Here is a 14,327-nt window from a genome sequence, read left to right as displayed (position 1 = left end):
GCCCCTGTTATTTCCACATTCATATTTTATTAATTTGGAAGAAACTGGGTATTATGTGTATTATTAAATTTGAACCTTGTACAATGACAAGTGTTCTGGAAAGATGCTGGCAAGGCTTGCAAAGTTTTGTTAATTTTGCTCAAAGCTTTCACAGCTTTCAGTGTGGCTTTTTCACAAACCTAAACTTTGAGGATTAACACCACTCTCCTCATGGTACTCTGTTTACCAAGGGAATGTTGGTCAAAGGGAGAAAAGTGGACAACTTCAGACTTTTCATGTCAGTGCTACTTACAGAACAAATATCCATTGGCAGGGTAAGAGCCTGAAGAAGAAGAAAAGAAGCTTTCTACCTATTGTGAAATAAATCAAAAGGTTCCAGAGAATTTCTTTGAGTGTTAACAAAACTGCTTAATCTAGGATTTCAAAGGGTGATCAAAACTATTTTCAATTCTTCTTGACTTGCACTTGTATCATTCCAGACTGAGCTGAGTCTTTTTCCCTAGTACATTCCTTTATTTAAAGGCAAGAGAAAGAAGAGAAAGAAGTTAATTTCAATGATCAGAATCCTAATGTGTGGGAAATATGACTTCAGTTCTTCCTCTGGAAAGTCTGAATAAGACCAAATAGTTACAAGTTCTTCACTAATGAAAGGCAGATGAAAAAAGGAAACAATAACAGAACATTTTCAGAAATTGGATTTTCGTTATCTGTAATAACACAGAAAGCTTATCTATTGTGAAAAGAGCAAGCCTGATTCTAATGTGGCATAAATATTTGCATGATAATAAGGTTATGTATTTTAGATGAAGACAATGTATTGCTCACAAAGAAGTAGTAACAACTGTGGTCATCCTTGGGAAAACATGACTTTCTAAATGTGACTTTGTGCATGTCCCAAGACTCTAGAGCTAGTTTTCTTTGAAAGTACATTTACTGTTACAGTGCAGTTGCCATTGATTATAGACTCACATCCCAACTCTGAGGGCGGCAAATGGGTATGCAAGATTTGCTAAGTAGCTTTGATCTTTCCGAATAAGTAAGGAGTCCCAAATGGAGAACACAAAAATATGCCTTTCTGTCTCACTACTTTGTATTACTAATTGTAAGAATTAAGAATTAAAAGGGTTTGTAAAGCACCAAATGTATAAATGTATCAACCAAAGAGTTTTACTGCACAAAGGACTCATTTGCATCCCAAAATGAACTAGGTGGTGAACTTTCAAATATCTGGGTTTTTTTAAATCTTACTAAAAATTCCAAAACAGAGGCAAATTGTATTGGTTCTAAAGCAGTGAAATTAAAGTGAACAACATACTGCATTACTTAGAGTGCTGATCCATTATCAATATTGTCCTGGTTTTGCTAGGATAGAGTTAACTTTTAGTAATTAGAATAGCAGTATTTTACTTTCAGTCTTTCAGTTCAGACATATCACGAGAAGAACTTTGATAACAATACTTGTGTTGCTGCAGCTTCAAGGCCACCGTGTTTTTTGCTCCTTCACAGCTGCACTAGGACTGGGAGGGGGGAAGCGCAGTGAGGAGCAAAACCCAAAACTGGCATCTGGTTGTGCCAATGAAATATTCCACATCATATCACGTCATGTCAGTATATTAACCAGAGATGACCGGAAGACGGGGCACTTCTCTCGGGGATCGCTCGGGCTCACTCTTCCGGGGTTTCGGTTCGGGACCGTCTCGGCTGCGGGATCGTTAGCTGGCACAGGCTGGGCATCGGTCAGTGGGCGGTGAGCACTGTATATCACTCATTTGTATAGTCTGTTATTACTGTTATTATCATTATCATTTTCTTTTAATTAGTAAATAGTTTTTATCTCAACCCGTGAGTCCTTGCCCTTCTTTCCAAATTCTCTCCCCTGCTCCCTGGGTGAGGGGGGGCGGGAGGGTGATAGAGCAGGCTGCGTTTGGCTGCAAGCTGCAAGCAAAAGGGTGAATCCACCCAAACCACCACAAATATAAAAGCTGATTACTTAGGTTAAGAGGTCTACAAAACAAAGTGACTGCATCCTCAGCTCCTATAAACCATTACAGGGATGTTTATGGAGCTAAACCACTATTTACAGCAGCTGAGGATCTGGATACCCTTACTTAAGTAATAAACTCTCTTATTCTTAGGATAGAAAAGTTAACAATTGAAATCTCTCAGATGAACACATTAAAAGGAGTATTGAATGTTTACATTCCTTGATCTAGATTTTTCCCAGAACTTAAAGAGAACAAGTCTTTGAAGGACTATTTGAACAACTGCTCTTGATGTACTTCTGATGGTCCAGGACAGACAGTTTACACTGCACTGCTAGAAATATTTTGTGGTGTACCATGTATCTTATGACCTATTTAAATAGCCTCTAAACAACTGCTAATTATCTAGGAAGTATAAAATTGTGCATGAGATCAGAGCACTTACCACATCCAGCAAAAAAAACCCCTCATGACATTTACAGACTAGAAACCAGGAATAATTGTTCATGTGTCCCATTTTATGAATCAGCAAGGAAAGTGAGAGCATCCATTTTAGCAGTCTAAAAATTTGGATGGGCACAAAATCTAAACCTAAACCAGAATAACATGCCTAGCCAGTGAATGAATTTTAGTAAGTTAATCAAAAGCCATTTTAGAAGCAGAGGTGAAATCATAGCTCCGCTACACTGAACGAATCTGCGGCCACAGATTCCTGTAGCATGTAGTCCTATATTTACAAATCAGCTCTCTGTTGCATGGAAGCATCCTCAGATTGCTAGGCATGACTTGTCCACAGATGTCCTAGAAGACTGTCTGTGGAAAATGGAGGGCTTTCCAACACAAATAGTTAGATTTTACTGTATGTAACTGGGTGGTAATACAGGAAAATATGCCCACACTCTGCATTCAATGGGCAAGAGAATTATCGCAGTAACTATGGAGAAGAAAAAAAGGAGAGGTTAAAGAGTACAGGAAGAAATAGGAAAGAAAAGTTGAATGAATTTCTTTGTCTCCTCAGAGTGCCAGGTTCTTATTTCAGCAGCTGTCTGCCACTCAGAGCCTCTTTTGGCTCACTTACTAGAATAAAAGCTGTCTGCAACAGCCAAACCAACTTCATGCAGAAAAAAGGTGAATAAAAAATAACTGGTATGCTAAGAACTATTGCTGAAGAGATTCTACAGGGCAAAAACAGACAAGGTGATTCAATTCAGTCAGAGAGGGAAAATTTAGGAGATGGGATACTGTGTATTTTCAACAGTTTAAAAACAAACTGTACTCTTTTTTTTTTTTTTTTCCATTTCATTCCATGCATGTCATCTCCTTTTACAAGGAGACAGTATTTTTCCTCTATACAAGGTAATCTTCATGGTCTGTTTTTAACTGTAAAAACAGAAAACCAAACTAAATCTGAAATGTACACACCACATTCTTTGATCAGAATAACATAGACGAGGGAAAGAAGCAGTAGACTATTGCTGTATTTGGATGAAGCTATAAAGCCATAAGCTCTGGCTTTGAAAAACAATTATAGTTAACATTTCTCATCAGTAAATCTCACTAGACTAAGGCAGAAGGTATCATCCTCATTTAATGATGCAGAAATTAAAGCGTGGGGACACAGGTAAGCTTTGTGCAAGGGCACTGGCAGAACTAAAAAGAGAACACTGCTTTCTCAGTTTCCATCCAATGAGCTCTTAACTAGGCCCATTGTCTCCCTATGTTGAACAAATAAATAAATACAATAGTATATACAAAGTCCTTGGTAGTTCAGTTTTAGGCATTCACTATCAATTATCCATTAGGACTCTACAGCTAGGAATTACTCCTACGCATTAATGGGAGAACAACAAGAAGCCACGGAAAACAAGCCACCAGCAAACAAATTTGTAAATATTGCATTAAGGAGAAGGCGGCCACATTAATAAATAAGAATTATCATTTGGATAATAGTTCTGGTAAGTAGCTTATGAGTTAGATGGGATGGTAAATATGGTCTCAGAAAACACAAGCTAAATGCTACATCATTAATTAAAGTGTGAACTGTAGCATTAAGCATTTTCCGCACTATCATTGTCTTTTCACATGACCCATGCTTATGTCTGAATTGCAGTAAATCTGGTATAACTTTAAGGCTGGGATTCCTCAACTGTCCAAGAGAATTGCCTGTCCAGTTCTCTTAGCCACTAGAAGAGCAGTCTGTGTACCATTCCCCTTTAGAAGTTCCATAAAAAATAGGCATTTGTATAAGCTCTTTGAATTATAAGCACAGAAGTCCTTAGCTTTCTGATAGTCTCCTTTTACCATCTTGACAGCTAAGACAATTGTAATATACCTTCTCCCCCCTCCCCTTTTTTCCCCCCACTATTTTGCATAAAAAGCCAAAACTCCCACACAATAGTGTTGTTAGATTTCCTTTTGATTCACTATTAATCATAAAAAGCCCTTCTGAAACCTTCAGAATAAAAACCAGAAAATTTGAAAGGCTTTTTCCAACCTCTGACCCCCTCTCTTTTCTCTGTTGTAAGTAACCTTGTAAGTTGAATATCATAAGGTTTTACACAGATACTTATTAGTGTGTATGTGTTTCAAGTTGGAATATATCTGGATAGAAGCAACAGTTCAGCAGAACACAGCATATGTGCTGGAAGCAGTAAAGCTTTGGTAAAGCTTTGCTCACTTGAGTGGATCACTGAGTTTCTGAAACTCATCTGAGCAGTCCAAGTCTTAGATGCCCTTGTACTTGAAGAACTTGGCTACTTGTGGAAGAAGATAAAGGAAAAACAAAGACTTAGCTGAGCATATTCCATTTGCCCTCCATAGCAAGAATACAGTCAGGAATAATCAAGAATTTAAATTTAGCAGAGATATAGTAAACTTGAGATTCCAAGCAAAACCTCACCCTCCCAGGAGCAGGAGACATGATAACAGCCAAGATTTTGGACACACTTTAAGCCAAAGGGTCACATAATGGAGTATTCAAACAGTACTGAAAATCTGATAGTGACTCAGGTTTAAAATTGGAGTATGCTGACTTCAGATTTATGTGCATGAGTGTTCAGTCTGGAAAACTCCCAATTGGCATTTTAAGTGATGGTAAGAGCACATAACCATTTCGCTCTCTCCTCTGCCACTCACACTTCGGTGAGTTCAGTGACTGTCCTTATTTGGTGAGATTCTGGTGCCAATCCCAGGGGACTCCACTGGAGCAACTCAGGTGTAAAACTAACAAAGGTCCTCTGCATCTATACCTGAATCGCTCAGATTTGGCTGTACCCTGAAATCTTTAAAAGCCTCTGTGACAGCTTTGCTTTGGTATTATGTTGTTTGTTCTTTTGTGATTACTACTTACGTAGTCATTACAATTTTTCTCAAATTTTTTTGTTCATTTTAGCTGTCCAGCTAAAATACTGGCATGTACCAAGTCAGTAACAAATCCCTGAGGAGGAGGAAAAAAGTTTATAGCATGGGGAAAAGAACTGCTTCAACTCCAGCTCCTCTGTGTCTCCGATGAGAGGCTCTCAGAACAAAAATCAAGATGTCTTAAAATAGACAGTCATATTATCAGTGATCTCAAGGGGATTTTTTTCCCAGGCTTTTGTATGGAAATAGGTCTTATCTCAAAAAGAGATAACTGCAACAGGTCTATATACATTAGCTGTGCCTTTTCCAATGCAGGCAGCATTCTTAAAATGGCTGTACTGCCTCCTACTCGGAAGATAATTGGTGCCTAACACTTCTGGCTCTGGGGAGCAATGCATGAGCAGGGTGAGAAAAGAAGATTCAAGGAATCTGGGCTGCTAAGATGCAAATCTATACTTGTTCTGTCACCATAAAGAATCCTGACGTCATATTGCAGACACTTTGTAATGTTGGTGGAATTTCTGCTATACTGCAAATACAGATTTATATTATCTTGATTTCTAAATTCTAGTGCCACCTTCCTTTTTAAGATCAGCAACAATGTTTTGCATTGTTCTTCTTTTGTAACTAGCCACATACATTGATCTGAACAGTTTGCTGAAAAGTTAGTTTTTACAAAGGACCTTAGAAGTTAAAAGACTATGGTGTTAATTACACAACTGGATAATTCATTGTATTTTTAAAAGTAGAGATAAAAAAGATTTGGAAATACAGCAACTAGCTCTACGCTTCCAAACTTCACCTTGATTACTTTTTCAGGCATAATGGAGGTGCATCTGGCCTCTAATTTCATCCCTCCTAATGTTTAACAGCATGTAACAGAAGTTGCTGTTGGTACTCAAATGGAGGCCCTCTGTGTTTATGATCTCAGGAAGAAAACCTGAAGTTTTATGATGTCTTGTTTTTCAGATTTCACACATACTTTTGAGTCTATTTGGTCTGTAGAATGACTGTATCTCTGATTGCAGCTCCAACATTTCTTTCATCCAAAATGATCTATTCATCTGTATTCATAAACATGTCAATCTACTGGTTCAAAAAAAAACCCAACCAACCCTCCAATAACAAAAACCAGCAAAACCCTTCTCTTTAATCCACCTCCCTCATTAGCTAGGATTAAAAACCTTAGTCAAAATGATTGGCCTGGTGCCCAGAACAGCTATGAGATCAATAATCCAAACAGACTTAAAGATCCTCTTACAAAAGAATAACTTTTGTACTTCTCCTACAGAACACTTTGAAAAAGCGAAGGGAAAAATACAAGAAATGTCACATCATCTGTGTAAGTTAATTTATCTGCTGGTTTGGAGTTGTACAGTTGGGGGAGGGACTTTGGGAAGTAGGTTGAGGTTTTTTTTTCTTCTCTCTTTGTTAAATGACATTTACTGTCTGCAAAAACAGTAATATGAAAAATCACAAACTGTATCAGTGATTAGCCCATAAGACATTAAGAAGTTTCATTAACATTTCCAGTATTCTCATTTCACTCATGAGCAGTTTAAAATTATGGCATTTGTATTCCTATACAAGATAAGTATTCTTTATGACTTTTATTTAGGCAATTTAACTTGCTGGTATCCTTATTTTGACACTACTAATTACAGCTTCTAACTTTTAAAGTTTGATTTTGTCCTGGTTTTTGGCTGGGACATGACGTTATATGATATGGAATATCTCATTGGCATATCCAAATGCCAGTTTGGGTTTACTAATTTTAATATTCCCCTCCTCCTAGCCCTTTGCACCTGCAAACTAGCAAAACATAGGGAAGTTGGAAAGTCCTTCGTCTTCCAGCAACTGGAAACATTAGCATGTTATCAATGTTTTTCTCATAACAAATCCCATAGTGAAACCAAAACACAGCACTTTTCTAGCTGCTAAGAAGAAAACTAGCTCTGTCTCAGCCAAAAACCAGGACAGATTTTTATTTTACAAACTCAGGTGTTGATGGGAAGAAAAAGAAAACCAAACTAAACCCTACTGTATAGTTCTCTATCAGCACAAGGTGTTATAAAAAGACAGTGCCTTTGACCAAAGCAGGCTATAAACTCCACAGGAAGCATTTCTCTCATGGACAGAATGGAAATGTCTTGGGGTAGAGACTGGCAAATACTCAGCAGAGCATGTACGTTACACGTGGGTGTGCTAGCAAGTGATCAGGCTGAGCTGACTGCGTCTACGTGGGAATTAGCTATTTAATCAGTGCTCATCATCTACCCTCTCTACAGTTACTGTAAAAAAGTAGGCATATCTGTAACCCAAGTCATGCCATACATTTTGGTACAAAATAAATCACCTTTGAATGGCCTGATTTTTGCTATTTACTCTAAAGACCCTACACAACCAGTTTGAGTCATAAATTTTAGTAGCTAATTTTGGCAAGATTAACCCATGCTGAAGACAACTTGCTGAAATGACAGCAAAGTCTGCTGTGATGCCAGCAGTTTCAGATAGCTCATCCATGTCTTCTTACTCAGAAATTCTGCTTCCATGAGTGGAAGAGGGAACTGCTATGCAGACCTTCCTCCAGTATGGCCCCCAGGAATACCACTGGGATCAAGGGTCTCATTTCACATGGAGCTACTCAGCAGAGTCATGGGGAGAGGCAAGGGCTGATCTCTCAATGGAGCAGGGACATCATTTCCCTTCAAGGTTGAAATACGTCCTCCAGAGCTGGCTAAGCAAGAAAAGGAAAGCCCAGGGAGACACATGAGGGGAAAGGTTGGGGCATTACACAGTGAGGGTTTGGGAAACAGATAATGGAGGTGAGGTAGGAACTGAGCAAGTGCTGGAACCCTAAAGGATGAAAAGTGATGGAAGAGAGAGACTGCAGAAAGGAGGACTACTAATGGGCATTTGGAGTGGCTCTGCAGAATTCTTGAGAACCCTTTTGCAAAAAGTGGCATTTGTTTTGTGGGGAGAAAAAGGGAAGGTAATTAACCTGTCATCCTCTGGGTGTGTTCTGTTGCTAGCAAAGCCACAGCATCATCCCAGGAGATAGATGTCTGCCTAGGAACCTTAAGGCAATCTCCTCACAGTAGTGTAAGGTTAGCATCTCTCTCCATTTTGCCATTGAAGTTACTTATTGAAGTCCAGTTTCTAAGATCATTGATAAATTTGACTTCATGCTTACACAGAAAGATCTCCTAAAAAATGTATTCATGCACTGGAAGTGTACTGCCCCTCATTTTGATAACTGCATAGTTTTAGCAGTGCTTCAGTCTGCACGGTTGCTGTTTCTGTAAAGGTCATTATATTCACTTTCACAAAATAAAACTTATGAAGAAATGAAACTATTTGCATCCTAGCTTCCTGAGGAAAAAAATACTTTGCTAACCTGGTTACATAATTTTCACAGTTTTCAACTTTTCAAACTATGAAGGAAAATTTTTTCAGGCTCATTATCAAGCCACTACTCAGGCAAGCAGCTCTCCCCTAACAAGCAGCAGCTTCCAGGGCTGCACAACTAAAGAAGTGTAGAGACCTTCTACACAGCAGCTGCCAACACACTTTCCCTGTTAAACAAATCTCTTTAAGCGTAACTGAAAAAAAATTTCCTTCTCTCTCACCTAGACACACTATGAGAAGAATTGCTTAACAGATGTCAGCTGAAGGGTATAAAAACAAACCTAAAATATTTACAGCAATAAAGATTTTTAAGTTGGTATTGGTGATGCAAAATAAATTCTAGTCCCTAAATAAATTCCACTAGGAAAGCTAAGGAAATGTAAAGCAACAGCAACCTTTTTAAAATACGGCTGTGCTACCAAAGCAAGCACGATAAGACAGTCTGCGACTGAAACAGTAAAAATAAACAAGATAAAGTTACTAAAAGAACCAATTGCCTATTTCTGTTGTTTATAAACACTAGAAAATTTAAAACTTTTTTTTTTTTTTAGGAAAAATTAATATTTTCTGAGAAAAAAAACATGTAATTGGTCCTGGTTCACTAGAGAATCATAAATAATAAAATCCTAGCTGCTACAGTGCCAGATATAACATGGTACTTGTTTTGCAGGCAATACTAAAATCATACCTGGAAAGAGTTAATAACTTTACTTTAAAATACTACTTAACACTTTTCTTAGGGTTTCAGTAATAAATGCTTTTAATTACCGAGGGAAAGGAGCCATAATAACACAGTCACTACTTTCAGGCAAGTACCTCACTCAAAGATGGACGCTATTCCAGTCAAATGTTCCAAGATCAACTAATGTGATACTATTTGGCCTCCTTGAAGTGAGACCATTTTGAAGACTGCTTCTTCACTAGTTCATTGTAGCACTTCAGTTTTAAACCTGATCTAATGAACAGCCATAGATGCTATGGACTCTAAACATAAAGAATGGACATGTTAGCATATTAATATCCTCAGATATCACATAAATCACTAGAAGACAGTTTTCTGAATGACTCAGAAATCTGGCGATATACATGCAAAGCCTCTTTAGCTCTTAAATATAAAGCAACTTCCTTTTGGCAAAGTCCTGATTAGAGCAACATTGATTGTAGTCATTTATAGCTCAAATGCTATTGCTGAAAATTTCTCAAAGTTGTAGATACTTTGAGTATAGTAAAGCTCTAAAAATCAGTCAGCAGAGGCCACTTCAATCTCCGCATGATAATAAAGGATTATTATGTGCAGTAACCTATTTATGAAAAGGAAACAGTGTGCTTCTTTCAGACTCCATCAATTGCTTTAATAAGGAATTGAAAAGCCTGGCCTACTTTATATGCAGATCACCATCCCAGTTGCATAAGGATTTACAATAGACAAAACAAAACTGTTTTTGTTGTAAATAAGGGCTGTTTGTTTAAATCGCACAATAATGTTTGCATCTAAAAATTATTTAGAAGCTAATAAGGCTTAATAAAGTTTGCCTGTATACTTGTTAATAAAAATGGTTTCAATATTCTTCAGGAAGGAAATGTAAATTGAAGGTGATAACATAAAGCTGGAAGTAAAACAGGCCTGAGTTAATGGGAAAGGAGAAGATTTACTGCATTTGTTCACTGATGGGCTTAAGAAAACCAATGTTGAGAGTGGAATTCAGTTAACTTAAAATATTATTTTTTTTTTTAATTTAAGGTTTTCTCTATTAGATTAGAATTACTGCAATATTACTTTGGCTTTAGAGACTGAAAACTTGACATAGTTCAGACTACTGAAACTTAGTGTGATGCACATACTGATTTCTGCTACCTTGATTTAGAGGACTCCAGAGACCCAGGTTCAAATTTTACCTCTGGCATTGGTTCATTTGCCTGTATGTTAATAAATTTAATGAGGTGTGGGATGACCCCTGCTGGTGTCCCTGCTTATTAAAATAAATATGTATCTGGCAGTAAAAGGACATGTTAATTTCAGTCCAAAAAAGTTACAAATATAAACTTTGTCATAAAATGTATAAAAATACCTAATTTTATGCATAAAATATTATGAGTAATGTTCTCTTAAATATGAAAATAATTTTAAACCTCCGAACATTACTGTGTTAGAGTTGCAGTGCAATGTATTAGGGACATTAATTGTTCAGTTCACTATGACATTGTGTTAAACGTCTTTTATTAATGAGCTGTTACTCCCAGCTGAGGCATTTGATAACCTCTAGTCCATTACTAAATGCTATCAATTGATTTCAGTGAATCACTCTAAACAAACCTAGAGGGAAAAAAAATACCCCAATAATTTACATTTGAGTCTGTAAGGTCCTAGAACTAGATTCATTTAAAGAAGGGCAGCTTTCCTATAAATCAAACCTTGATTTAATGCAGCTGACATATAGATCTATTTTACAATTTTTTTTTTAATTTCAAAAATACAACACATTAAAATAGGTTCAATTTATCAAAGCTAAGAGCAACAATTAAGTAATAATGTACTTAAAGTGCAAAGGCACTTTAACACAAAAAAGTGACGCCCAGTGGCTATACTTGGTAATTGAAACAGCAGTACTGTATATTATTATTTACAAAAGAAAGTCATAGTCCAGGAAAAAAGATCTTTGGAGATCTTCTACATAATACATTAAGTTTCCATTTTGAAATGAAAAGAAAAGAACAACAGAAAACCCAAAGACCCCCCTTCCTCATTTCCTTCCAAATCAAAAAGAATTATGCAAGATCTATTACAGAAACATACATTTGCAGTGACAGTTCCTACAGAAGGGTCAAAATGAGAGAGATAGAGAAATAACTTAAAGGGAACGTTGCAAAAGCAACATCATATCCCTGCTATGCTGTAAGGGTTCCATTTCTCTCTCACTTCCTCTCTAATTTAAAAAGTGGAAATGTTGGTAATGCGACAGATGACATCAGCACTGAGTTCAGACTCAATCAAACGTGATGCTGAGCTCATTGAAAAATTTTCCTTTGTCTCCCATCTCCCCCCTCACAGCTGACTGATTGCAGTTTGTTTTTCCAGAACTTCGAGGTAGTCTGGTTCTGTTTGTAGCTTGCCTTGGAGTAAAGGATGCTCGGGTTTAGACTGTTCTGCAAAATATTTCCTGGGAGTTCCATATAAAACAGTTTTATTTATCCTGTCCTGGTTTTGGCGTCTTGATTCATATGAAGGGGCAAACTGCCTTTTGGGTAAGGTGCAAAAGTTATAATGAACTAATCCTCCAGTGGGGAGTTCCTTGACCCTCTCTGCAATATTTTGATACAGAAGCTCTGGTTCCCTTGGTGAGGATTGCTTTTCCAGTAATTCAGCTGCACTGATTGTAAATGCAAGACCAGTGGGGTCTTCCTTTTTGTGGTCAAGATTGCTATAGCCAAACTCGTGGAGATTCCTGTAATAGGCAACTGGATCCCCTTCCTTTTGCATGTAGATTGGGTTTTGGCACATCTGTCCAACAGGAGGGGGAATGTAGTTATAAACGTGTCCTTCAGTTTTATCATGAGTCTCAGTGTTGTAAGACCCATACTGGAGCTGAAATGAACTTACATCTAAGTTGTTTGCGCTGCTGGGCATGCTTTGCACCCCCTTCCGGCGCTTAAGGACAAAGACAAAGAGGCCTGCCCCAAAACAGACTGACAAAATAAACACAACCAGCAAGCCTAAAATTAAGACAGACAGCGGAACTTCAGTGTGTATTTCTGGGTAGGAGCTGGGTGAGACACCAAGGAGATGGGGTGTATCTGTATTCTGGTTCATGGAGAGGAGAGATGAATCTGACAAGTTGGGGTTCTCTGGGCAGATGGCTTCTTTGCTCAGGAATTTCAGATGTTCTCCAGAGTGCTTGGTGGGAGACTCGCATATGACTTCATTGATAACTACGGGGGGATTTGACTGCTGGTTGTTCTGGTCAGTGACTTGCTCTATCCAGTTCCTCAGCCCCAGGATGTCACATGTGCAATCCCAAGGGTTCTCCTGGAGGTCTATCTGAATTAGAGCCGAGAGCTGGTCCAAGACTCCTCGCACAGGCAGGTGTGAGAAATGGTTGTTTCTCAGGTTGAGTCTGGTGAGGGAAGTGCCGCCAAAGACATTGTCAGGCAAGGATCTGAGCAGGTTGTTATTGAGAAATAACAGATGAAGATTAGTCAGAGCATCAAAGGTGCGTGGCAGGATCTCCTTAATGACATTGTACTCTAGGTAGAGATATTGCAGGCTGTGCAGCCCATCGAACATAGATGGATACAGAATCTCAAGGTAGTTGCCATTAAGATAAAGTCTACGTAAACTTGTGAGGTTTGTAAAGGCACCTTCTTGTATCACCGCAATTCTGTTATTTCCTAGATGTAACAAATCCAGAGAGCTGTACTCTACAAGATCGGTTCTATAAATGACTTGCAGATAGTTACTGGTAAGATAAAGTTTCTTTGGACTGGTCGGCCTAGGGTGGAGATCAGAGATGTTACTTATCTTTTTCTCTTGACAGTTCACATTTAAACCGTTGTCTGAGCTCTGTGAAGTACAAATGCAGCCAGATGGGCAGGTGATGGGCACAGGAGATTTTGTCTGGTAAACCATGATAGGTCCAAATATTTGTCTGTCTTTCGACACAGTGACACGGGGTGTGGGGCGGTTCCTAGTTTTGGGGGGCCGGCTGGCTTTTGGGGCTCTGGTGGGATTGATGGCAGAGTTGGCTGTGGGTGATAGCCTCAAAATATGTGGGTCTGAGAGGACAGGGTGTTTTTCCCTCTGGTTTGAATCACTGGAGCTTTTCCTAGGGCAGAGATCTTGCCTGGTGAGCTGGGTCACATCTTTCCCATGAAGCCGGAAGGGGGTTTCACAGACTATCTCGCCCACGAACACAGTGATGGTGTCCAGCCAGGCCTTGAGTGGCAGCAAGTCGCAGGTGCAGTTCCAAGGGTTCTCCTCCAGCTGGATTTCCATGATGCCTCCAATGTGCTCCAGCACACCGGCAAAAGGCATCATTTTCAGACGGTTCCCTCGCAGGTCCAGGTGAGTGAGGAGCACGAAGCGGAAGACGTTGCTGGGCAGGGACAGCAGGAGGTTGTCATTGAGAATCAGCACCTTGAGCTTGTTTAGCTTGCTGAAGGCCCCCGCCTCAATGGCACTGATATAATTGTAATCAGCCTGCAGGTACTCCAGACTCTCCAAGCCCAGGAATGTGTCCTCCTTCAGCACTTCCAGCTTATTGTTATTGAGGTGCAGCCTCTTGAGAGTGCGCAGGCCACTGAAGGCCCCTGTGCGGATCTCCTGCATGTCGTTGTTGCCCAAGTGGAGGGTCACGGCGTTGGAGTAGTTGACGAACTCATTGGGGAACAGGCGGGTCAGCGCGTTCCCATTGAGAAACAGCTGGTAGATCTTGGACGGTGGCGGCAGGAGGAGGCTGACGGTTGTAAATCCTTTGTTTTCACAATTAATGTTCAGCACGTTCTCCTTCTCCTCACAAGGGCAGCGGCTCTTGCTGCAAATGTCTTTGGCAGGTTTGCGACTCTCTGTCTGTGAGATCCCAG

At 39.2% G+C, this 14,327-nt stretch overlaps 1 protein-coding gene across 1 annotated transcript; it reads right to left on the bottom strand.

Moving 5' to 3' along the window:
* Positions 1 to 11,185: 11,185 nt before the first annotated feature.
* Positions 11,186 to 14,319, bottom strand: SLITRK2 (SLIT and NTRK like family member 2; the record flags this gene model as incomplete). Its single annotated transcript, XM_010168096.1, has 1 exon — positions 11,186 to 14,319. A coding segment is annotated over one exon (2,526 nt), but the record flags the coding sequence as incomplete, so codon positions are not given.
* Between the last annotated feature and the right edge of the window lie 8 nt (positions 14,320 to 14,327).

The sequence above is a fragment of the Antrostomus carolinensis genome, unplaced genomic scaffold (genome assembly GCF_000700745.2).
Source record: "Antrostomus carolinensis isolate BGI_N321 unplaced genomic scaffold, ASM70074v2 scaffold16185, whole genome shotgun sequence".
Classification (NCBI taxonomy): Eukaryota; Metazoa; Chordata; class Aves; order Caprimulgiformes; family Caprimulgidae; genus Antrostomus; species Antrostomus carolinensis.
Note: the sequence above shows the minus strand (reverse complement) of the source record. Positions and strands in the feature narration are given on the sequence as shown.